This window comes from Erinaceus europaeus, chromosome X (genome assembly GCF_950295315.1).
Source record: "Erinaceus europaeus chromosome X, mEriEur2.1, whole genome shotgun sequence".
Lineage (NCBI taxonomy): Eukaryota > Metazoa > Chordata > Mammalia > Eulipotyphla > Erinaceidae > Erinaceus > Erinaceus europaeus.
Window position 1 is genome coordinate 74405822 of NC_080185.1, and position 24274 is coordinate 74430095.

General features: G+C 39.3%; 1 protein-coding gene across 9 annotated transcripts in view; it reads left to right on the forward strand.

The window, feature by feature from the left end:
• HDAC8 (histone deacetylase 8) overlaps positions 1 to 24274 on the forward strand; it is a 340920-nt gene that overhangs the window by 85924 nt on the left and 230722 nt on the right. For 8 of the 9 annotated variants that reach the window (XR_009547468.1, XR_009547469.1, XM_060182725.1 and 5 more), the window contains exon 5: positions 11201 to 11313. The exons of the other annotated variant lie outside the window; for it this stretch is intronic. Coding sequence is in view for 6 of the 8 variants with exons in the window: in XM_060182725.1 (XP_060038708.1) it covers positions 11201 to 11313 (113 nt within the window). In the remaining 2 variants the exon portion in view is untranslated. The remainder of the gene's footprint in view (positions 1 to 11200; positions 11314 to 24274) is intronic. 9 annotated transcript variants of the gene reach the window in all.

Genomic DNA, 24274 nt, shown 5'->3' on the forward strand with positions numbered 1-24274 from the left:
AATAGGACTAGAAAGTTGGATTGAGGAAGAGAGTAGCTCCCAAACACGGGAAAAGTATATAAATACTATTAACTGTAAACACCATCAATCTGATCTGGGGTCCATATTCAGCACAGGAGCCTGTGTAACCTCTGCATCTCTGTAGGCCTGAGCTCACATTCTGTGGTTACAGCTAGGAACATTCTAGGCTGCACCTAGTTCAGGACCAGTCTTCTTCAAGTGGGAGAGTATGTTGAACCAGCCTCCCTTTGAAGCGTGGGGAAGTTTCTACCATTATTATTCTACATTGAGGGCAATGTCCTGCAGAGGCCCACAATAGGATCTATGATGTTGTTCCTGATGGTGATGACCAGTGATGGTAGAGAGAGGGATCTGCTAGAGGTCTAGGCCCATCATATCTATGTGGGAATCTAAGAATTTCCTGGCAGGGACCCCTGATGATGGGGTGGCTTGTTAGTGACCAGAAGGGCCATCATTAAAGTGTGCCGATCTCTTGCCCTTCTCCAGATTTTGTAGTCCTTACTTTCTCTGACAAGGTTAGCCTTAGGGAAGTGAAATAGGAAGTAGGTGAGGAGGGTATCTAGGTTTAAGTAGAAACTATTTGATTAAAGACTTTATGGTGTCCTTTTTGGGTCTTTCTACTTGCTTGCTCCACTTACTGAGTTATGGAAAACTATTGTGCACTTTTACTTTAATGTATATATTTTCCCCTAACTTATGAATATATGTGCACATGGGCTCTATCTTATGGGTTCTGGTCTGGTATCTAGGTTCTGTTTTTGTTAGGAAGTGTGCCACCCAAATTGGAATTAAGGAGCCCTATGAGCTAGGAAAGGTCTCACCAGAATAATGGAGCTGAAGGATTGACATCCCAGGCCTGGTGTCATTGGATATAGTCTGAAGTGAAACATGTGGAGGTGGTACTAGTTGCAAAGTAAAATATTTTTTAAAAAATGATTAGAAGCTTCAATGATCAATAAATTTAAAAAAAAGACTAAACAAGGAGAACCACTCTACTTTTTAAATGAGCAAAGGACTTAAATAGTTGTTTTTCCAAGAATATAGACAAATAGCTTACAAGCTCATAAACTGATGCTTGGCATCATTAGTCATCAGGAAAATGCAAATCAGCTCTACAGCGAGATACCACTTTTTTGATTACTAGAATTTCTTTTTTAAAGGCAGAAAATAAAAGTTGGCTTGGGTGTAGAAAAATTTGAACTTATCTGCATTGCTGTTAGGAACATAAATATTTAGTAGCTGTGAAAAGTAGTTGTTTCTTATTAGTGATTTATTAGTGATCACTGACAAGACTGTGGGATAAGAGGGGTACAGTTCCATATAGTTCCCACCACCAAAGTTCCATATCCCCCCCACCATTGGAAAATGGTTTTACCATCCCCGAACAGTTAGACATAGCATTGCCATATAATCTAGCAATATTTATATATTCATATATAAATATGGATATATATCACATATATTTTTGGGTATATAAATATATACCCAAAAGTAATGAAAGCAGGACCAGCAAAATAGCTCCACTGGATCTATGTGTTGCTTTGTCATATGTGTAAACCAGGTTCAAGCCTGGCCTTCACTACTTTGAAGGAACCTTTAGGGCTTTGGTCTCTTTCATTCTCACTGTCTCTCTGCTTCTCTGTCTTTATCTGAAAAAAATTGAAAACAGATAATCTAGCCAATATAACTGTTCAGAATAGCTAAAATGTAGATACAACACAAATGCCCTTCAGTGAATGACTGGATAAACAAAATGTGGTGTATAAATATAGTAGAATATTAGTTAATCATAAAAAGTAAAGTACTGATTGTGTTGCACCATTGATGAACCTACAAAACATTATTCTAGGAAGTTAGGCAGCAGTACACCATTTGAGTGCACACGTTACCATGCTTAAATCCCCTAGTCCCCACCTGCAGAGGGGAAGCTCCACAAGTGGTGAAGCAGTGCTGAAGATGTCTCTGATTCTCCTTCTCTTATTCTCCCCTCTTGATTTCTTCGTCTCTGTCCAATAAATAAATAAATAAATACAAAAGACAAATTCTAAATGGCAGGAGCAAAATATAAAAAAGATCAGATGATTCCAATTTATATGAAATATTCAGAGTAGGTAAATCAGTTGAGATGGAATCTGTTGTTGTCAAGTGCTGGGAGAAGAAATCATAAAGACTGCTTAATGAGTGTAGTTTTCTGTAGAGGTGATATCTGCAATAAATGTTTCATTTATGTTTACAAAAGTATGATCTATTTAACTGTAAGTTACAGGTAATATAAAAGAAATGAGTTCTTATATATTCAGAAAATAGAACATTAAAACATAAGCAGTATTCTAATATATATATATATATCTACAATCATCCCTCATCAGTTCATTTAAGTCTCTATAATTAACTTATATCACTTGACCTTGTGTTAGCAGTCTCATTAATCCGTCTCAGTCTTAGCTAGAGTTCTTGGAATCCTGAATCATTCACTGGTGTGACCCCAAAGTTACTTAAACTATACTGTCAAAAACTTGTACTCAGCAGTAGTTGGCATAATCTTTTTCCATGGATCTCAAAGGCAGCCTTTCTTTGTTGAAGATGAAGCATAGAGTAGCCTATATCTGATTATAATTGCTTTCAGAGACACACTAGGCTGAAACATTAAAAATTGTGTGTAAATGACAAGGTTTTTATAATGGTGGGTAACTTACTATTGATCATTTTCAAAATTAAAAGCTCTGGCAAGAGTTCATTATTACCATAATAATACTGTCAGTGATAACATGTGACTGTTTCATGCAAAACAATATAAAAGTCAATGCCATCCATGAATACTTTTATTTTTTAATATTTATGAGTGTTATTCCTGTTATTATGGGTACTTTACCCTGTAAGACTACCATTCATTTATGAAGGGTAACAGATACCTTCTCAAGTATACAAACATTAAAGGAGTTTGCCATTACCAGACCTCTCTTGCAAGAACTATGAAAAGACTGCCGCAGAAAAAAAGGAAGGGGGTTCGGGTGGTAGTGCAGCGGGTTAAGCGCACATGGCTCAAAGCGCAGAACTGGGCATAAGGATCCCAGTTTGAACCCCCAGCTCCCTACTTGCAGATGTCTATTTTTCTCTCCCCCTCTCTGTCTTCCCTCCTCTCTCGATTTCTCTCTGTCCTATCAAACAACATCAATAGCAAAAATAACAATAAGGACAACAACAAGATGGGGGAAAAATGGCCTCTAGGGGCAGTGGATTTATATTGTGGGCACCAAGCCCCAGAAATAACCCTCGAAGGAAAAAAAGAAGAAGAAGAAGAAAAGGAAGAAGCTGGGAACATAAAGTGCTTCACAAGGTGATATGCAGGACAAAATGGACTTATAAACACAAACAGAAATAATATAAGACAACTATGAAATATCAAAGGGTAGGAAGAAATGGATAGGAAAGTTCAAGCAAATGGTGAGATAAGAACAGTTTTAGAAAGACTGTTTTAAATATAATAAGCTGAATATAATACACATGGTAACCGCAAAACAAAATATGGAGCAGAGACACAGAGAAGGTGAAAATTAAGAAAGTGACATAAGTACTGTGGAACACCACCCACAGAAATTGACATATAGAAGCAAATAGGAATAGAAACAACATAAGCATAAACAACCATAAAATAAAATAGAGAATGTCAGTGAGTAAAAAACACATATACCAATAATTTCTCTAAAGGTGAATGATCTAAACTCACCAAATGACACAAGATAGTTGAACCAAAAACAAACAAAACAAACCTATGGACTCTATATCTACAAGCAACTCATATCTGAAAAAAAACAAAGAAAAAAGTAGACAGGTTGTTCTAAGCCAATAGCACAGGAAAAATGCAGGAACTACAGATTTTATTCCAGATAGAGTATACTTTCAGTCAAAAGGTAGTTAAAGATACTAAGTGAACAAAGGATCAGTTATTAATGTAAGTACACCAAATATGGGTACATTTAAATACACAAAACAAATTCTAACTGACCTCAAGAGATGCCTGGCAAACAGCACAGTAATAGTACTAGATCATTGAAAGAAAAAAAGCATCAAAGAAATTGGCCATAAATGAGGCTGTAGAAGAGAAGGACATAACAGATCTATACAGAAGCTTCTATCCCAAAATAAATTAATATACATTTTTCTCAAGTGCATATTGGATATTCTCAAGGTTTAACCATATGGTTGGGTCACAAAAATAGTCTTAATAAATATGTGAGCAATAAATAGATCCAAAAATCAGCAGAAGGTGGGAAATAATAAAAGTCATAGCAGAAATAAATGAAATAGAAACCAAGAAAAATGTTACAAAAATCAGTGAAATAAAGAGAAAGTTCTTTGAAAGGATAAATAAACTTGATGAATATTAGCCAAGTTCACCAAGAATAAAAAAAGGATGTGGGGGGGAGACAGTTATGAATAAAGCAGTCAGAAATAAGAGAGGAGGGTGACGGAGATAGCATAATGCTTACACAAACAGACTCTCATGCCTGAGCCTCTACAGTCCCAGGTTCAATTCCCCATACCACCAGTGCTCTGGTTAAACAGAAAAGAACAGAAAAGAAATGAGAGGTAAAAATACAACTGATGGTACAGAGATACAAAGGACCGTGTGAGATAATATGAGTTTCTCTGTGCAAGAAAATTGGGCAGTCCAGGTGAATGGACACATTCTTAGAGCCATACCACCAGCCAAGCCTGATCCAAGAGGAAGTAGATAATGTCAGCTGTCAAATCACTAGTGTAGAAGTATGAGTGGTAATCTAGTCTTCTTAAGAATAAAAGCTCAACTTTAGAGGGCTATACAAATGAATACTATGGCTTACAGAGATGGACTGACACCTATCCTCAAGCTCTTCCAGCATATTGAAGTGAGGGGAATACTCCTAGTCACATTCCTAGTCACATGGTACAAGGAGCCCCCGGCTCCCCACCTGCAGGGGGTTGCTTAGCAAATGGTGACGCGGGTTTGCAGGTATCTATCTTTCTCTCCCCCTCTGTCTTACCCTCCTTTCTTGAATTCCCTCTGTCCTACCCAACAACAGCAGCAACAACAACAATAATTGCAACAACAACAGTGGAAAAAAGATGGCCTCTAGGAGCAGTGTATTCATAGTGCAGGCACTGCGCTCCAGCGATAACTCTGGAGGCAAAAAAAAAAAAAAAAAAGGCAAAAGACTGGCATACTTTAATGATGGCCCTACCAGGCCACACCCCAGGGAATCCTTGGAATTCCATATAGATATGATGGGCCTAGACCTCTTAATAGATTCTTCTCTCCACCATCACTGGCCACCTACATCATTAACAATAACATAAATCCTATTGTGGGTCTCTATAGGACATTGCCCTCAATGTAGAATAATAGTAGTAGAAATTGTTCCTAGCCGTGACCATGGAATACAAGCTCAGACCTACAGAGATGCAGAGGTTACATAGGTTCTTGTGCTAAATATGAATAGACGGGCCCAAGGTCAGATCCACGGGGTATACAGTTAATGTTATTTATATACTTTCCCCATATTTGGGAGATACTCTCTTCCCTGATCCAGTTTTCTAGTCCTATTTCCAACTCTGACATCATCTCCCCAAACAATACCTTTAGCTCACCTGCATGTTAGCTATGGGGCTCAGACAAAAATTGGTAAAGTCATGAGCCCCTTGGAATATACTTCAAATAGACTTCCTAGCTTCTTCCAACAAGAAGACCCCAAGTTTCATCTGCTATAATTTTACTTTTAGGTTCCTGACTATTAAAAAATTATTCTGCTTTATATCTTAATGCTTTCAGCCACCAAGTTGCAGATGCTACCAATCTGACTTCCCTAGGCAGATAACCTCACTGTATCTTGGAACCCCACCTCCCCAGATCCCTGCCTCACTAGGGAAAGATAGAAACAGACTGGGAGTATGGGTCGACCTGTCAACACCCATGTCAGAAATCAAACCTCCCACCTTCTACACCCCATAAAGATCTTCGGTCCATACTCCCAGAGGGATAAAGAATAGGGAAACTTCCAGTGGAGGGCAGGAGGGGATATGGAACTCTGGTGGTGGGAACTGTATGGAATTGTACCCCTTATACCATAATCTTGTCAATCATTATTAAATCACTGATAAAATTATTAAAAATAAGAGTGTACATCCTTGTCTAGTTTCAGATTTTAGGGGAAAAGCTTTCAGTTTTTCCCCACTGAAAATGTTTACAGTGGATTATCAGCTATGGCCTTTATACAGAAATCTTCCTTCTATTCCTAATTTTTAAAGACTATGTATCATAAATGAGTTTTGTATCTTGTCAAATGCTTTTTCATCATTTGTTGGTATAATCATGTGGATTTTATCTGTTTGGTATGTGATGCATTACCTTGACTGATTTATGTATATGAAATATCCTTGCATCCCTGGGGTAAATTCTTCTTGATCTTGATGGATTATTTTCTTTACTTGTTGCTGGATTCAATTTGTCAAGATTTTGTTGAGGGTTTTTACATCATTGTTCATCAGGGTGGTCAGTAAGTAGTCTTTATGTTTGGTAGAGTTTTTACCTTCTTTGAGGATCAGTGATACTAGCTAATAAAATGTGACTATGTGGCTTCACACTGTGTGCATTTAACCTGGTGTGCTACAACCTGGCCCCCTAGGCATTTAGTTTTATGTGACTTAATGTCATGTCTCAAATACTCAAATATTATAGGTGATCATGAGAAAGACAAATACCCTGAATCCATACTCCCAGAAGGTTAAAGAATAGGAAAGCTATCAGGGGAGGAGATGGAATATGGAGTTCTGGTGGTGGGAATTTTGTACAATTGTATCCCTCTTATCCTATGGTCTTGTCAGTATTTCCACTTTACAAATAAAAATTTTAAAAAAAGAAAGACAAATACCTCTTTCTTAATGTGCTAAGACAGTAGATTGATAAAATATAAGCATTTTATATTTGGAAAATACTTTCAAAGTTACGTAGTTAACTTATTTACAAAGAATTCATGGCTGGACAAATTTTTAACTGTTCAGTATATATATATATATATATATATATATATATATATCCACATATAGCCTCAGATCTGTTCTTTTGAAAATGGTATCTTAACTCACATTTGTGAAGCAATATCAGTATCTAGTGAATATATGTTATATAATATATATATATTTATTTACCAATTTCCTGTTCACCAATGTACCTGTACCAATGATTCAATCTGTGAATCATGACATTGTTCATAATATAAGTCATTATTCTGAAAGAATCATGAAGAAGTTTATGGATTGTATAGACAGTAGGAAGATCTCACAATTTCATGATATTAAAATGTTATTTTAGTGGTCTGTAGTCCTATTTCAAGTAAACTATTAGGGAGAACCTAGAAAATGAACTGGATATGTAAAGTGTCTGTGAAAGCAAAATAAACTGAAGCATTTAAGATGAAACCTTAAAAATAAATTATATGCAGATGGACCCAAGTTATTATCTGGGGAGATGATGTCATGGCTAGAAAAAGGACCAGAAAGCTGGATTAGGGAAGAGAGTAGCTCCCAAATATGGGAAAGGTATATAGATATCTTTGACTGAAAATCCCATCAATCTGATGTGATCTGGTGTCGGGCTGTGCCGCGGAGAAGAGAGAGAGGAGGTCCGGAGCAAGTGGGGTAAACAAATCTTTATTATTGGATCAGGAGGGGGTGGCTCAGGCCAGAGCGACCGTGAGAGAGAGAGAGAGGGAGAGAGAAAGAGAGAGAGAGAGATCTGAGAACGAGGAGGGGGAAGTGGGAGGGCTTTTATTGGGCAACAACCAGGGGTGACGTGTCGGGACAGGATTGGTTGAAAAGGGCACTGCAAGAATATCGCAGGAAGTGGTAAAACCTGGGGGCATAGACTGTATCTGAATAATTCCTCAACATCATCTCCTCCTTTTCCTTTATATCTAAATGGACACAGTAAGGAAATATGTAATGGAGCAGGCTTAAATGTTTTTAAGGAATGCCGTGCTCAGATGGGAAGGTGTAGGACGTTTCTGTGGAGGAGGGAAGGCTTAAATGGCCACCAACCTTAAGAGCCTATGTGACCTCTGCATCCCTGTAGATCCAACCTCACATTTTGTGGTTATGAGTAGGAATGTTCCAAGTTGCCCCAATATCAGGAACCATCTTCCTCAGGTGTAGCATAGAGTATGTTGTCCAGCCTCCCTTTGGAGGATGAAATATTCTCTACCGTTGTTGATCCATCTTGAGGGCAAGTTCCTATGGAGGCCCACAAAGGGGTCTATTTTGTTGTTCCTGAGAGAGTAACCTGTAACAATGGAGAGAGGGATTTATCCGAGGTCTAGGTTCATCATATCTGTTTGAGAATCTCAGAACTCCCTGAATAGGGCCCCAGCTGATGGGGTGGCCTGATAGTGACTAAACGAGTCATCGTTAAAGTATGCCAGTCTCTTGCCCTTGTTCAACTTTTGCAGTCCTTGCTTTGATAGGGTTACCTTTGGAGTGAGTGAGAGAACTGTAATAGGAAGTAGGTGAGGAGGATATCTAAGTCTAAATAGACACTATTTCATTATGGACTTTATATTGACTCACTGCAGACTATTGTGTACTTTTAATTTCAGGTATATATTTTTCCCTAATTTATGAGCATATCTCATGGGACCTGGTCTATATCTATGTTTTGGGACTTTGTTAGGAAGTGAACCACCTGGGATGAAATTAGACATCATCTCCCCAGATATTAACTTGGATCCACTTGCATATCAGATTTCAGGCTCTGGGGAGGGGGAGGGGAGCAAAAAAACTAGTATAGACACTGACCCTTTGGAATATAACTAAAATAGGCCTACTAGATATCTACAAAACGGAGACTCCCCCCAACTCTTCATCTGCACTATTTCAGCCTTTTGGTTCATGATTAGTCAACAATTTGTTTGGCTTTATATGTTAACTCTCTTTCTAGCCACTAGGTTCCAGATGCTAGCATGATGCCAACCAGACTTCCCTGGACAGACAACTCCACCAGTATGTCCTGGAGCTCCAATTCCCCCAGAACCCCGCCCCAGTAGGGAAAGAGAGAGGCAGGCTGGGAGTATGGATCGACCCGTCAATACCGTGTTCAGCAGGGAATCAATTTCAGAATCTGGACCTTCCACCTTCTGCATTCCACAATGATCTTGGGTCCATACTTCCAGAGGGTTTAAGAACAGGAAAGCTATCAAGGGAGGGTATGGGATACAGAGTTCTGGTGGCGGGAATTGTGTGGGGTTGTACTCCTTTTAATCCTATGGTTTTGTTAGTGTTTCCTTTTTATAAATAAAAAAAAGAGAGAAAATATAAATAAATAAATTGTAATAGGACCAAGGAGATAGCACAGGACTTGCAAGCCTGGGGGTCCAGGTACTATCATGTAAGGCCCAAGTATTGCTCTAGTCTTTCCTGTCTCTGTCTCTCATAAGAAATAAACTTAAGGGGTCGGTCGGTGGCACAGTGGGTTAAGCACACATGGCGCAAAGCGCAAGGACCAGCGTAAGGATCCCGGTTTGAGCCCTAGGCTCCCCACCTGCAGGGGAGTCACTTCACAGGCGGTGAAGCAGGTCTGCGGGTGTCTATCTTTCTCTCCCCCTCTCTGTCTTCCCCTCCTCTCTCCATTTCTCTCTGTCCTATCCAACAACGAACAACATCAACAATGGTAATAATAATAACCACAACGAGGCTACAACAACGAGGGCAACAAAAGGGGGGAAAATGGCCCCAGGAGTGGTGGATTCATGGTGCAGGCACTGACCCCAGCACTGACCCTGGAGGAAAAAGAAAAAAAAAAGAAAGAAATTTAAGAATATAAATTATAAAATGCTCTTGATGATAAGGAATGTATTTTACATCTCAACAAAACAAAATGAGAGCACGCGTTAGTGTTCCCCAGAGGTTAAATGGACACAATATTATCACTGATAGTGTAAAAAAAAAAAAAAGACACTTTAAGTCAATAAGACAATTTAACTCAAGGAGACAATATACTTTTAAGAGAAGCTGGTTCAGTCTCCACGATAATAAGTACATTTACAAATAGACTACCTCATTATCTACAGTAAGGTTTTCTGAGAAATAAATGCCAAAACTTGTTTTTCTTCTTCTACTACTACTACAACTACTGCTATTCACATACCCTACAAATTTCTCATTTATGTTATGGGATTAACATAGAGAATTCAGTCTCCAGCATTGCATTTTGTAGACCAACATTATCTGTAAGCACCCTTCTATATTCTGGCTTTCTTCCTTTTTTTTCTTTTTCTAATTTTTATTAGTGATTTAATAGATAATTTTGGTATGATTCAATACTATTCTCACCACCAGAGTTGTGTCCCATCCCTTTCCAGTGGAAACTGCAATAACTCTCCCAAGATCACAGATATCAGTTGACTACACCTATCTTTCTTTCTTGCCTCCCTGCCTCCCTCCCTTCCTTTCTTCCTTCCTTCCTTCCTTCCTTCCTTCCTTCCTTCCTTCCTCCCTCCCTCTTTCTCTCTCTCTCCCTTCCTTCCTTCCTTCCTATCATCTATCTAGTCTATCTTCCTATCTATTTATCTCTCTCTCTCTCTCTCTCTCTCTCTCTCTCTCTCTCTATATATATATATATATATATATATATATGTATCGTCTCTCTATTTTTTTTTTGCCTATTTTTTCCCTCTGTACCCTCCCTTCACTTCCTTTCTAAGTCACTGGGATCTTTTCCATGGTGCTGTGGATGTTGGGATTCTAGCTTTCTGAAAATCCTATAAGTAATAACCATATGTATGTTTGATATGTTTGTCATTATGATTCCAGGGTACTACCAATTTTTAAAATTTTTTTGTAGTACCAAATCTTAAAATTATATCTAAATCATTAGTGTATCTGTTTTAGTCAATATAATTACAGTATTCTAATTTTGGAAAATATTACAAATAACTTCTATAGATTTATTTTTTATTTTTTCCTTATCAAAACACTTCATTTCCTTATATTTTGGGATCATTTACTACATTTTCATTGTTGGTAGATTTTTGCTTTCCTTTTAAAAAAAGGGTAATACTAAGGGAATAGATCTCAACAGTTACATCCTTGGCTGTAAGGATTCCCTTGGATTGCTTTTGGCTATTGGCTGTAGCAACTTGTTTTCTTGCAGAGACGAAGCATCTGGTTTTTGTTATCTCAATGATGTTGTCCTGGGAATATTACGATTGCGACGGAAATTTGACCGTATTCTCTACGTGGATTTGGATCTGCACCATGGAGATGGTAAGCCCTACACTTTCAAAGTTGCTTTGCTGCTAGGACAGCAAGTTTTTATCAGGCTGCTTTGAAGCAGCTGATAAAAGGAGAAATGTTTGCTGTAATTTTTCTGATGAAGGGAGAGTGACGATTATTATTTCTTAAAATTAAAAATTGTGTTAACTTACCATAGGTTTACAATACTATATGAGTATCAGGAGTACAGCTTCACACCTTTCTATGTACATATGTCACACCACACCCACTACCAAAATTCTAGTGTATCCCATTATCAGATTTACCCCTCTACTCTGTCTCCCTACTCCCCTCCCTTCTGGCAACCACACTATTTGCTGAGTTGAAGACTCATTTTTGTTGTGATTTGCTACTTACATTGTTTTGCTTCTTTATATTCCACATATGAAAGAAACCATCTAGTAATTGCCTTTCATTATCAGACTTATTTACTTATCATAATCACATTGGGTTCCATCCATATTGTTGTAAAAGGCAAGATTTCATCTTTTCAATAGCTGAGTAGTATTGTATTGAAAATAGATATATCTCACAACATTGTTGCCTAGTTATCTGCCAGCGGGCATTTATTTTGTTTTCATGTCTTGGCTATTGTGAATAACGCTGCAAACATGGGCCTGCATACATCATTTCAAATTAGTGTTTTCTTATTCTTAAGATAAATACCTAGAGCCTTGTTGTCAGAAATAAAAGAGAGTGAATAAATGAGATAAATAACTAGGGAGGGTGTTTCTGGCCCATATGGTATTTTTATTTTTAGTTTAGTTTTTTTTAAAGGAATCTCTATACTGTTTACCATAGGAGCTATACCAGATTGTAATCTCACTGATAGTGTATCAGAGATCCTTTTTCACTTCACCACAATAGTACTTGTTTCCAATCTTTCTGATACAGGCCATTCTAATCACTGTGATATAGTATCTCTTTGTAGGTTTGTGAAATTGAACATTTCTATATGTCTTCTTTGAAAACTCTATTCTAATCTTCTGTCTATTTTTTATTAGAATGCTTACTTTTGTGTTTTCGAGCTGTATGAGGTTTTATTTATATTTTATATTAATCCCTTATCTGATGTGTGATGTGCAAATATCTTCTCCTATTTAGTAGGTCGCCTTTCTGTTTTTGTGATGGTTTATTTCAGTATAGGAAAGCTTTGTTACTTTGAGTTACACCTATCTTTTTCTGTTCTTTTTGTTTTCTTTGCCTTTGGAATCAAGTCCCCAAAGATAATTCTCTGGTTGAAGTCAATGGGTATATAACCAAATTTCATTGATATATTTTATGGTTTCAGTTCTAACCTTTATTAAAATGTACTTTATTGAGGCAATGTTTTATCATACTGAATATGTTTTAGGAAAACAATTTCACCTCTTTTCAAACTGTGTTACCACACCACAGCTACTAGGAAGACATCAGCCTTGGTTTGTCACTACTCATCTGGCCATATATCTCTATCTATGCTCCTTTGACTGTCTAGGGTGTGAATCAGACATCTCAGAGGTTGTTCCTGTTTAATCTTTTATTTCTTTACTTTGTTTCTTTATAGCCCATATATAATAGTGATCATCTGATACTTTTCTTCCTCCTTCTCACTTATTTTGCTTAACTTGACTACCTCTGGCTTCATCTATTGTTGTTAAAATTCGGAGGCTCTTGCCGGCCGGGCTAGCTTCACGGGCGGGTAACAGAGACTCGGAGACAACGGCTGGGCAGGGAAGCTGTATTTCTTTATTCAGGAACAACGATTCATAAACTAAACCAAACTAATCACCAAACAGAACTCTGCTGTCTCTTTGCGGCGGCGCAAGCACTCTCTCTTACTCTGCAACTCTGGAACTCTCGAACTCTGGAACTCTTCAACTCTGGAACTCTCTGCTGCCTCTTTGCCCCCGCGGCGGCACCAAGCACTCTCTCCTACTCTGGAACTCAGGAACTCTCCAACTCTCTCTCTGGAACTCAGGAACCCTCTCTCGGGGTTCCTTGGGGCGGGGCCAAGTGGGCCCGCGAAATTAGCAGGACTGATCCAATTCTCTTGGCGGGGGAGAACTAGAACCCAATGTAAAGCATACAACAATCTATGATGTAGAAAAAAAGCAAGATTTCATGCTTTATGTTGAGTATTATTCAAGTGTCTATATATACACATTCTTTAGTCATTCATCTGTTATTGGAGACTCGTGTTGTTTCCATATGTTGGCTATTATGATTAACCTTGCAACAAATAAAGATATGTGTGTATCTTTTACAGATCATTGATTTTGTGTTCTTTGGACAGATGCCAAGAATAGGCCTATGTGATAGGCCTACTTTTAGAAATGTTATTAATCTACAAACTTTTTTTCTTTTTTAAATGTTTTTAAAATTATCTTTATTTATTGAATAGAGATGGCCAGAAATCTAGAGGGTAGGGGAAGATAGAGAGGGAGGGAGAAAGAGAGATGCCTGCAGCACCTCTTCACTACTTGCAAAGCTTTCCCTCTTCAGGTGGAGACCGGAGGCTCAAATCCAGGTCCTTGTACATTGTAACATGTGCACTCAACCATGTGTGCCACCGCCCAGGCCCCTAAAATTTTTCCCATAGGGACTGGACCAATTTTGTTCCCACTAACAGTATACAGGGTTGTTCTTTTTTCTCACATCATTGCCATCACTTGTTTCTCTCCATTTTAACATAGGCCATTCCTACAAGTGTGAGGTTGCAAGTTTAACTTACAGCTCCTTGAAAATAACTAATAATAAATATTTTATGTGACTGCCATTTACATGTCCTTTTAAAAAATTATTAGTAATTTAATCATTATCAACAAGATTGTGGCATAAGAGGGGTACAATTCCATACAATTCCCATCACCAGAGTTCCATATCCCCCCCTTCCACTGGAAGTTTCCCTAATCTTTATCCCTCTGTGAGTACAGACCAAAGATTTTTATGGGGTTCAGAAGGTGGGAGGTGTAGCTTCTGTAATTGCTTCTCCACTGGAGATAGGCATTGACAAGTTGATACATACCCCCAGCCTGTTTCTATCTTTCCCTAGTGGGATAGGGCTCTGGGGAGGTAGCTTTTCAGGACACATCGGTGAGGTCATCAGAGAAGTCAGTTTGGCATCAAATTAGCATCTGTAACTTGGTGACTGAAAGACTTATTAAGATATAAAGCAGAAAAAATTAGGGCCTGGTTAAGCACACACATTAGAATGTCCAAGGGGGAGTTGGGCTGTAGCGCAGCAGGTTAAGCGCAGGTGGCGCAAAGCACAAGGACCGGCATAAGGATCCCGGTTCGAACCCCGGCACTCCACCTGCATGGGAGTCGCTTCACAGGTGGTGAAGCAGGTCTGCAGGTGTCTATCTTTCTCTCCTCCTCTCTGTCTTCCCCTCCTCTCTCCATTTCTCTCTGTCCTATCCAACAACGACAACAACAACAATAATAACTACAGCAATAAAACAAGGGCAACAAAAGGGAATAATAAAAAAAAAAAAAAGAATGTCCAAAGACCCGGGTTCAAGCCCCTAGTCCTCACCTGCAGGGGGGAAAGCCTCACAGCTGGTGAAGTAGGGCTGCAGGTATCTCTGTCTCTTTCCTGCTCTATCTCCTCCTCCCTTTTCAATTTTCCCTTTTTTTTTCACTACTCTAATTCTTAACCCAAATTAAGTTATAGTCACCTCCTTGGTGTCACCGCTAGGACCCCTTATTGGCTGGCCTGCTAAAGGCAGAAAATCCTACCGTTTCCAGGAGATGTGGTCAGAGCTCAGCCACTAGCATCTTCTCAGTCCGCCATCTTCTGGGAAACCCCCCCCTCGAAGCTTTTTTAAAGGATTTCTCAAAGATGAAAACTAGCTCCAAGTCCTTTTGATCCAATTAGAGCTGTACTCAAGGAGGATGTCCTCGGATCCGCCCTCAGGGTCACGGTGGTCCCCGGAGACTCCCAAGAGAAAGCCCCCGAGCTACAGTGCTCCCTCCCGGTCCTCTGCCGGCCGCCCAGCTGTGCTCTGCAACCGGCGGAGGAGCCGCCTTCCTGGGCCGAGGAGAAAATCCTACCGTTTCCAGAAGATGTGATCAGAGCTCAAGCCACTAGCAGCTTCTCAGTCCGTCATCTTCCGGGAACCCCCCCCCCTCCCTTCTCAATTTATCTCTGTCTCTATCCAATAATAAATAAACATTTTTTAAAATTACAAACTGTTTAATAATCAGGAAACTAAAGGTAAGAATTTAGCAGATGAGAATTGAGGTCTTTATGTTGGAAGAATATAGGAAGTCTGTTTTAGGTATATTCCAAGAGGCCCGTGACTTTACTAATTTTTGCCTGAGCCCCACAGCTAACATACAGGTGGGACATACATTGTCTGGGGAGATGATGTCAGAGTTGGAAATAGGACTAGAAAGTTGGATCGGGGCAGAGAGTAGTTCCCAAATATGGGAAAAGTATATAGATACCCGTAACTGTAAACCCCATGGATCTGACCTCAAGCCATGTCTATTCATATTTAACACAGGAGCCTGTGCAACCTCTGCATACCTGTAGGTCTGACCTTGTATTCCATGGTCACAGCTAGGAATATTCTAGGCTACACTCATTTCAGGACCAATCTTCCTCGAGTGGCAGAGTACTCTGACCCAGCTTTCCTTTGAAGAATGGGGCAATTCCTACCATTGTTGTTCTACATTGAGAACAAGGATCTGTAGAGGCCCATAAGAGGGCTTATTTACTGTTCCTGATGGAGATGACCAGTGATAGTAGAGAGAGGGATTTGTTAGAGGTCTAGGCCCTTTTGCATATCTTCTGTTCTTTCTTTAAAAATTGTTTTGCTCGGGCAGAGCAAAGATGGCAACTTGGAAGCAGCATGCCAATGAGCCAAAAAGAAAAGCTTTTGACCTGGGATTCTCTGGAGAGGTTAGGATACTGAGCCATCAGTGGGAGGGTGAACAAGGGGTAGTCAGGGTGACGCCAAGGAGGAGTCCTATAAGCCACTCTTGGACTGGCAAATGGAGGCCACAGGGACAAAGAAAGAAAAATCTTTGGCTTGATTATTTCTGAACTTACCCTTACCCCCCACCCCAGAACCAGCCCCCAGGGGCTGGACAGCCACTAGTAGCAGGCTTCCTGCTGAGCTATTTTCTTTATCAAGATTGAGGGATGTCATTCCAAGCCTTTTGCTCTTTGTTTTCCTTCTCCCTTTTTTTTTTTTTTTAGGTGGCTGGAGCTCTATCTGAGTGACAAAATACCTGACCAATTAGAGCCTCTTCTTATAATTGGCTGTCTTTGCTCAGGCTGCCTGCAGCCAATCCGGAGCAGTCCATGCAGCAGACTGATTGTTAGGCTTTTTACTCTATTTTATTTTATTATTACTATTATTATATACTCGTGTTCCTTTTCCCTCCTCCTTCAGGTTGACCAAAATTAACTGTTGTTGTTTTTTCCATTGATAGGTAACTAGATGTCCTATCCATTGTGAGAAAAACTTGTTTCTCTCCCTCTTCCCTCGACTGTCTTTTTTCCCTCCTCCTAGCTAATTGTAGTGTTTGTTCTATTCTCTTAAAGAAGCTTGGTGGAACTTTGATGGGTATTGCATTAAATTTGTATATGGCTCTGGGGATAATATTCATGTTGATGATATTTATTCTTCCAATCCATGAGCATGGGATATTTTTCCTTTCTTGGTATCAGTTTCTATTTCCTTGAGTAGTGACTCATAGTTTTCAGTATACAAGTCTTTCACTTCTTTGGTCAACTTTATTCCTAGGTATTTGATTGATTTTGCTGAAACAGTAAATGGGAGTGATTTCTGGATGTCTTCTTCTTCAGATTTAGTGTTTGCATAAAGAAATGCCACTGATTTTTGTACATTGATTTTTGTAGCCTGACACCTTGCTATATTGCCTACTAACTTCCAGTAGTTTTCTGCTGGATTCTTTAGGTTTTTCTATGTATACTATCATATCATCTGCAGATACTGAGAGCTTGACTTCTTCCCTTCCAATCTGTATTCCTTTGATTTCTTTCTCTTGCCTGATTGCTATGGCAAGAACTTCCAATACTATGTTGAAGAGTAATGGTGACAGTGGACAGCCCTGTCTAGTCCCTGATCTGAGGGGGGATGCTTTCAGCTTCTGTCCATTGAGTATGATGTTTGCTGTAGGTTTGCTACATATAGATTCCACTATCTTGAGGAATTTCCCATCTATTCCCATTTTTTGTAGTGTTTTGAGCATGAATGGGTGTTGGATTTTGTCAAAGGCTTTCTCTGCATCTATTGAGATAATCATGTGGTTTTTGGCTTTGCTTTTATTGATGTGGTGAATGACATAGATTGACATACGGATGTTGAACCAGCCTTGCATTCCTGGGATAAATCTCACTTGGTTGTGATGAACAATCTTTTTGATATGCTTCTGTATCCGGTTTGCCAAGATCTTGTTTAATATTTTGGCATCTATGTTCATTAGAGATATTGGTCTGTAGTTTTCCTTTTATTGTTGTGTCCCTATCAGCTTTTGGTATCAGGGTAATGTTGGCTTCACAGAAGGTGGAAGGGAGTATTCCTGTTTCTTCAGTCTTATGGAAGACAAGATAAAAAAAAGAGAGAAACAAGAGAGAGAAAAGAAAAAAGATAAGAAAAAGAGGTGTAATTAAAGAGCAATTAAAGGAAAGTTTTTAATTGATTAGTTAATTTATTTTATTTTATTTTTTTAATTAGCTAGGAGTAGGGAGAAGGGGAGAGTCTGTAGAGGAGGTAGGAGTAGTGAGACAAGTTCTTCTCGCAGTGGATAAGATGCTCAGTCCCCTAGCAATGAAAGATATCCTAAGAGTTAATTCTGGTCAACCTAAAGGAGGGGGGGAAAGAGATACACCTTTATATAATATTAATAATAAAATAGAGCAGGGTAAAAAACCTGTCCCAGATTGCCTCAAGCCTCCTGAGCAGAGGCAGCTGATTGTTAAGAAAGAAAAAAAAAACCTCAGGACTAGACAAGAATAGTAGGAATAGACAGTTATGCAAATCTACTATCCACTGTATATTCTAGGGGTAGCTAAAGGAGAAAGGGAAGTAGAGTAGAGATCCACGCAGAAAGAGTCCACTCTGAGTCAGATTTCTTCCCCAAAATAATTCCCAAACATGTATCAGTGAATTCAGAAAGCTGAAGGAAGAAGGAAGAAAGGATGACAAGAATGAGAAAAAGAATTAAAAAAGAGAGAGAGAAAAAAGAAAAAATAAGAAAAAGAATAGTAATAAAAGAGCAGTGAAAGGAAAGAGTTTTTATTTAATTAATTAATTTTTTATTATTTAATTAGCTATGCGGGAGGGAGGGAGAGAATGGGTAGGGGCGGGAGGAAAAGTTGAACAAGTTATTTTAGCAGTGAATAAGACACCCAGTACCCTAGCAATGGAAAATACACTAAGAGTTAATTCTGGGCAACCTGAAGGAGAGGGGGGAAAGGGGTACACGTTTATCTTGTATTGATAATAAAATAAAACATAGTAAAAAGCTGTCCTGTCTTCAGCTTGGATGGCTCCATATTGCCTCAGGCCCCTTGAGCAGAGGCAGCTGATTGGCTACTTAGAAAGAAAAAAAGGCCAAAGGTTTCAGAAGCGAATAGAATTAGAATGAATGACACCCCCTGGTGGGACAGGAATCTTGGTAAAGAAAGAAGCTAAGCAGGGGAGCCTGCTAGGAGCAGATCTCTGGTCCCCAGGGACTGGTTATGGAGAGGGAGGAGGGATGGGGTGTGCTTCGAGAATAATAATTTAAAAGAAAAAAATTTCCCCTTCTTTTTACTCTATTTTCTAACCCAAATTGAGTTATAGTCACCTCCTTGGTGTCACCGCTAGGACCCCTTATTGACTGGCCTACTAAAGGCAAAAAATCCTACTGTTTCAAGTAGATGTGGTCGGAGCTCAAGCCACTAGCAGCTTCTCATAACGCCATCTTCCAGAATCCCCCCCTCCTAGCTAATTAAAAAAAAAACACTATTTTCTTTCACTGCTCTTTTTTGTTTCTTCCTTCCTTTGCTTTCTGAGTTCACTGATACTCATTTGTGAATTAATTTGGGGAAGAAATCTGACTCAGAGTGGACCTCTATGTGTTTGTGTGTGTCTCTTTTCTACTTCCCTTTCTCCTCTTGCTATCCCTAGAATTTATAGTGGACAATAGATTTGCATAATTGTCTATTCTTGCTTTTCCTTTTTTTGTTTTTCTTTCTTTTTATTTGTTTTTTGTTGCTATTTTTTCATGGACTAAGGATGTTGTTTGGCTAACTGGTATGTGGATGAACTACATCAATCCTTCCTTCAGTTGCTGTTGTAATTTCTGAGGTTGATGACTGCAGTTGTCACAAAAGTATTTAGTATAGCGTGGCTTATACTCAAAACACAGCAACTGAAGAACAACAGAACAGAAAAATTAAAACCACATCAATAAAAAAATGGTTAAATCAAGAGCAGATGAAACTGCTACCACAATGAATCAGGACAGGAGCCCAGAAGAAACTCCAAATCAGTCAGAAGTAACCATAGATAAGTAAAGTAGGCAAGCAATAATAAACACAATAATCACATAAATGAAGACAACTATGGATGACATCGAGGAAACAGGAACACTACCATCCACCTTCTTTTTTGATACCAAAAGCAGATAATGACACAACAAAAAGGGAAAACTACAAACCAATATCTCTGATGAACATAGATGCCAAAATATTAAACAAGATCTTGGCAAACCGGATACAGAAGTATATCAAAAAGATTGTTCATCACAACCAAGTGGGATTTATCCCAGGAATGCAAGGCTGGTTCAACATCCGTATGTCAATCTATGTCATTCACCACATCAATAAAAGCAAAGCCAAAAACCACATGATTATCTCAATACATACAGAGAAAGCCTTTGACAAAATCCAACACCCATTCATGCTCAAAACACTACAAAAAATGGGAATAGATGGGAAATTCCTCAAGATAGTGGAATCTATATATAGCAAACCTACAGCCATATACAACTTTAATGTGATACCCATCAAAGTTCCATCAAGCTTCTTTAAGAGGATAGAATAAACACTACAATCATTTATCTGAGGAAAATATCTTGAGGAAAAGAAACAGAAATGGAGGCATTACACTCTCAGATCTCAGACTATATTATAAGGCCATCATCATCAAAACAACTGGAACAAAAATAGGCACACAGACCAGTGGAACAGAATTGAAAGCCCAGAACTAAACCCCCACACATCTGGACATTTAATCTTTGATAAGGAGTCCCAAAGTATTAAATTGAGAAAGGAAGCTCACTTCAATAAATGGTGCTGGGAAAACTGGGTTGAAATATGCAGAAGAATAAAACTGAACCACTTTATCTCACCAGAAACAAAAGTCAACTCCAAATGGATCAAGGGCCTGGATGTTAGGCCCAGAAATTATCAAATACTTAGAGGAAAACATTGGTGGAACACTTTCCCACCTAAAACTGAAGGGCATGTTTGATGATACAAAACCAGCTGCAAGGAAGACTAAATCAGAAACAAATAAGTGGGACTATATCAAATTAAAAAGCTTCTGCACAGCCAAAGAAACCATCAAACAAACAGAGACACCTCACAGAATGGGAGATCTTCACATGCCACTCATTTGACAAGAGTCTAATAACCAAAATATACAAAGAGCTCAGCAAGCTTAGCAAGAAAAAAAGAAAATGACCCTATCCAAAAATGGCCCGAGGATATGAACAGAACATTCACTACTGAAGAGATGCAAAAGGCTAACAAACACATGAAAAATTGCTCCAGGTCACTGACTGTCAGAGAAATGCCAATAAAGACAACATTGTGATACCACCTCACCTCTGTGAGAACAGCATACATCAAAAACGGCAGCAGCAGCAAATGCTGGAGAGGCTATGGGGACAAATGAACCCTGCTGCACTTCAGGTGGAAATTAATATTGCTCAGCCTCTGTGGAGAGCAGCCTGGAGAACTCTCACAAGGGTGGACATGGACCTTCCATATGACCCAGTAATTCTTCTCCTAGGGATATACTCCAAGGATTGCATAACATCTAGCCGAAAAGATATGTGTACACTTATGTTCATAGCAGCAGAGTTCATAATAGCTAAGACCTGGAAGCAAACCAGGTGCCCAACAACAGTTGAGTGTCTGAGAAAGCTGTAGTATATATTCACAATGGAATTACTACACAGCTGTTAAGAACAATGAACCCACCTTCTCTGACCCTTCTTGGGTGAAACTAGAAGGAATTATGTTGAATGAACTAAGTCATAAAGAGCAAAGTTAAGAAAGGAGAACAGAAAGGGAAACTCAAAGCAGGATTTGACTGAATTTGGAGTAGGGCCCCAAAGTAAAACCCCTGGGTTGAGGGTGAGGTTGTATATTCTGCTTCTTGGGGTGGGGGAGGGTAGGATATAGGGAGGATGGGATGGGACACAATCTTTTGATGGTGGGAATGGTGTTTATGTACACTTCTATTAATTTGTAGTCATATAAGTGACTCTTTAATTAATATTAGAGGGTAAAATTGATTGAATGTCTCAAACTTTTTAATGCACAGTCTGTAGGCTGAGTCTGCAATATGTTGACTCTCTTAAAAGCTTAGAGCAGGGAGTCAGGCAGTAGCACAGCGGGTTAAGCGCATGTGGTGCAAAGCACAAGGACCGGTGTAATGATCCCGGTTCGAGCCCCCAGCTCCCCACCGGCAGGGAGTCACTTCACAGGCAGTGATGCAGGTCTGCAGGTGTCTATCTTTCTCTCCCCCTCTCTGTCTTCCCCTCCTCTCTCCATTTATCTCTGTCCTATCCAACAACGATGGCATCAATAGTAACTACAACAATAAAAAAACAAGGACAAAAAAGGGAATAGATAAATGTAAAAAAAATTTTTAAAAAGCTTAGAACAGAGCATAGCTATATACAAATAATGTCAAAGGACATAAATTATGGTGATGTTGTATAATGGGAAGTAGGTGAGGAAGGTATCAAAGTCTAAGTAGACACTATTTCATTATGAACTTTATACTGACTCACTACAGACTATTGTGTATTTTTGCTTTCAGGTATGTATTTTGTTCTAATTTATGGATACATGTGGACATATGCTCTATCTTCTGGAACTTGGTCTATATCTAGGTGTTGGGAGTTTGTTAGGAAATTAACCTCCTGCAATGGAATTAGAGAATCTTATGAAAGGAAAGGTCTCACCCTAGTAATGAGGATGAAGGGTTGATATTCCACGTCTGATGTCTCTGGACACAGTCTGAAGTGAAGCATGCTGAGGTGGTACTCATTGTGTTGATTAGGTTGGGATCGGCGGATGCAGTATCATTTGGTATGAATTGAGAGAAGCATGCAGGAAAGTGAGCCCCACCCTAGAGGTTCCAGGACTGTGAGAAATATAGGTTCTATAGAGGAAGCGGGAGGTTCCTGCTGTCTTAGGGTTTAAGAAGACGATAGATAGTTATTGCTACAATCACATTATTTGGAAATGGGTTTAACTTTGAAATATCCCTTTGTTAAGATTCACAGTATCATACATAACATCGCCATAATTTATGTCCTTTGCCACTATTTGTGTTGTTGTGCACGGGCTGCGGAGAAGAGAGAGAGGAGGGGTCCTGAGCGAAGAGGAAACACAAATCTTTATTTGCGCTGGCACCTCAGAGTTGGGTGCTAGAGAAGCAGGTTGGGCACGTCGAGGTAGCGAAAATGGCCGCTTCACGCAGTAACCTTTCCTGCGTCTGAACACCGGAGTGAAGCACTGGCAAGAGAGCGAGGTGCAGAAGAAGAAAGGCTTTTATAGGAGCAGCTTTCGCGAGAATGGGAAGGGGGAGGAGTAACCATAGCACTCCAGGATAGGATAATAACTCTCGTGAGAATGGGAGGGGGAGGAGTAACCAAAGCACTCCAAATATCGTGGGGATATAGACAATGACCTGAGGGCACAACATGGCTGAACAGGCACTCTGAGAATGTCCCAACTCTCACGGGAACTAGCGGTAGCCTGAGGGGACAACATGGCAGATGTGACTGCATCAGCACAATTTCCCAGCATATTTGAATATAGCTGTGCCACAAGTTTTTTCTGTTCTCCCTGGTCTAAGCTTTTAATTTTTAAAAAATATTTATTTATTTATTTATTTATTCCCTTTTGTTGCCTTTGTTTTTTTTCTTGTAGTTATTATTGATGTCGTCATCGTTGGATAGGACATAGAGAAATGGAGAGAAGAGGGGAAGACAGAAGGGGGAGGGGAAGACAGAGAGGGGGAGAGAAAGACACCTGCAGACCTGCTTCACCGTCTGTGAAGCGACTCCCCTGCAGGTGGGGAGCTGGAGGCTCAAACCGGGGTCCTTATGTCGGTCCTTGCGCTTTGTGCCACCTGCATTTAACCCGCTGTGCTACCACCTGACTCCCCCTGGTCTAAGCTGTTAAGAGAGTCAACATATCAAAGACTCAGCCTATGTATTAAAAAGACTCAGTCTGTGATTTAAAAAGTTTGAGACATTCAATCAATTTTACCCTCATATTAATTAAATCGTTTTTATCATGTTGAAGTATGTTCCTCCTAATCCAAGTTTATTGAGAGTTTCTATCAAAATAGGTATTGAATCTAGTGAAATGTTTGTTCAGTATCTGTTGGTATCATTTTCATCTTTATTTCTGTTCATGTAACATATCATGCTAATTCATTTATTTATGCTAAGCCATTTTTACATCCATAGGAATCAGGCCGAGATTATGTTCTCTTGTATGTCTTTCAAATGAATCTCGTGTTGTACCCACGGAAGGGGACTTAGCTCCCCTTCACTTCTTACACTATGAGTTTCAGAAAGTTATGTGGAATGATTCCCTTGATGTACTGTTGCACTAGATCTTCCAAGGTTTTAGTGAATATTTTTGCTTTTGTGTTCATCAGAGATATCAGAGTGTTTCTCTCTCTCTCTCTCTCTTTCT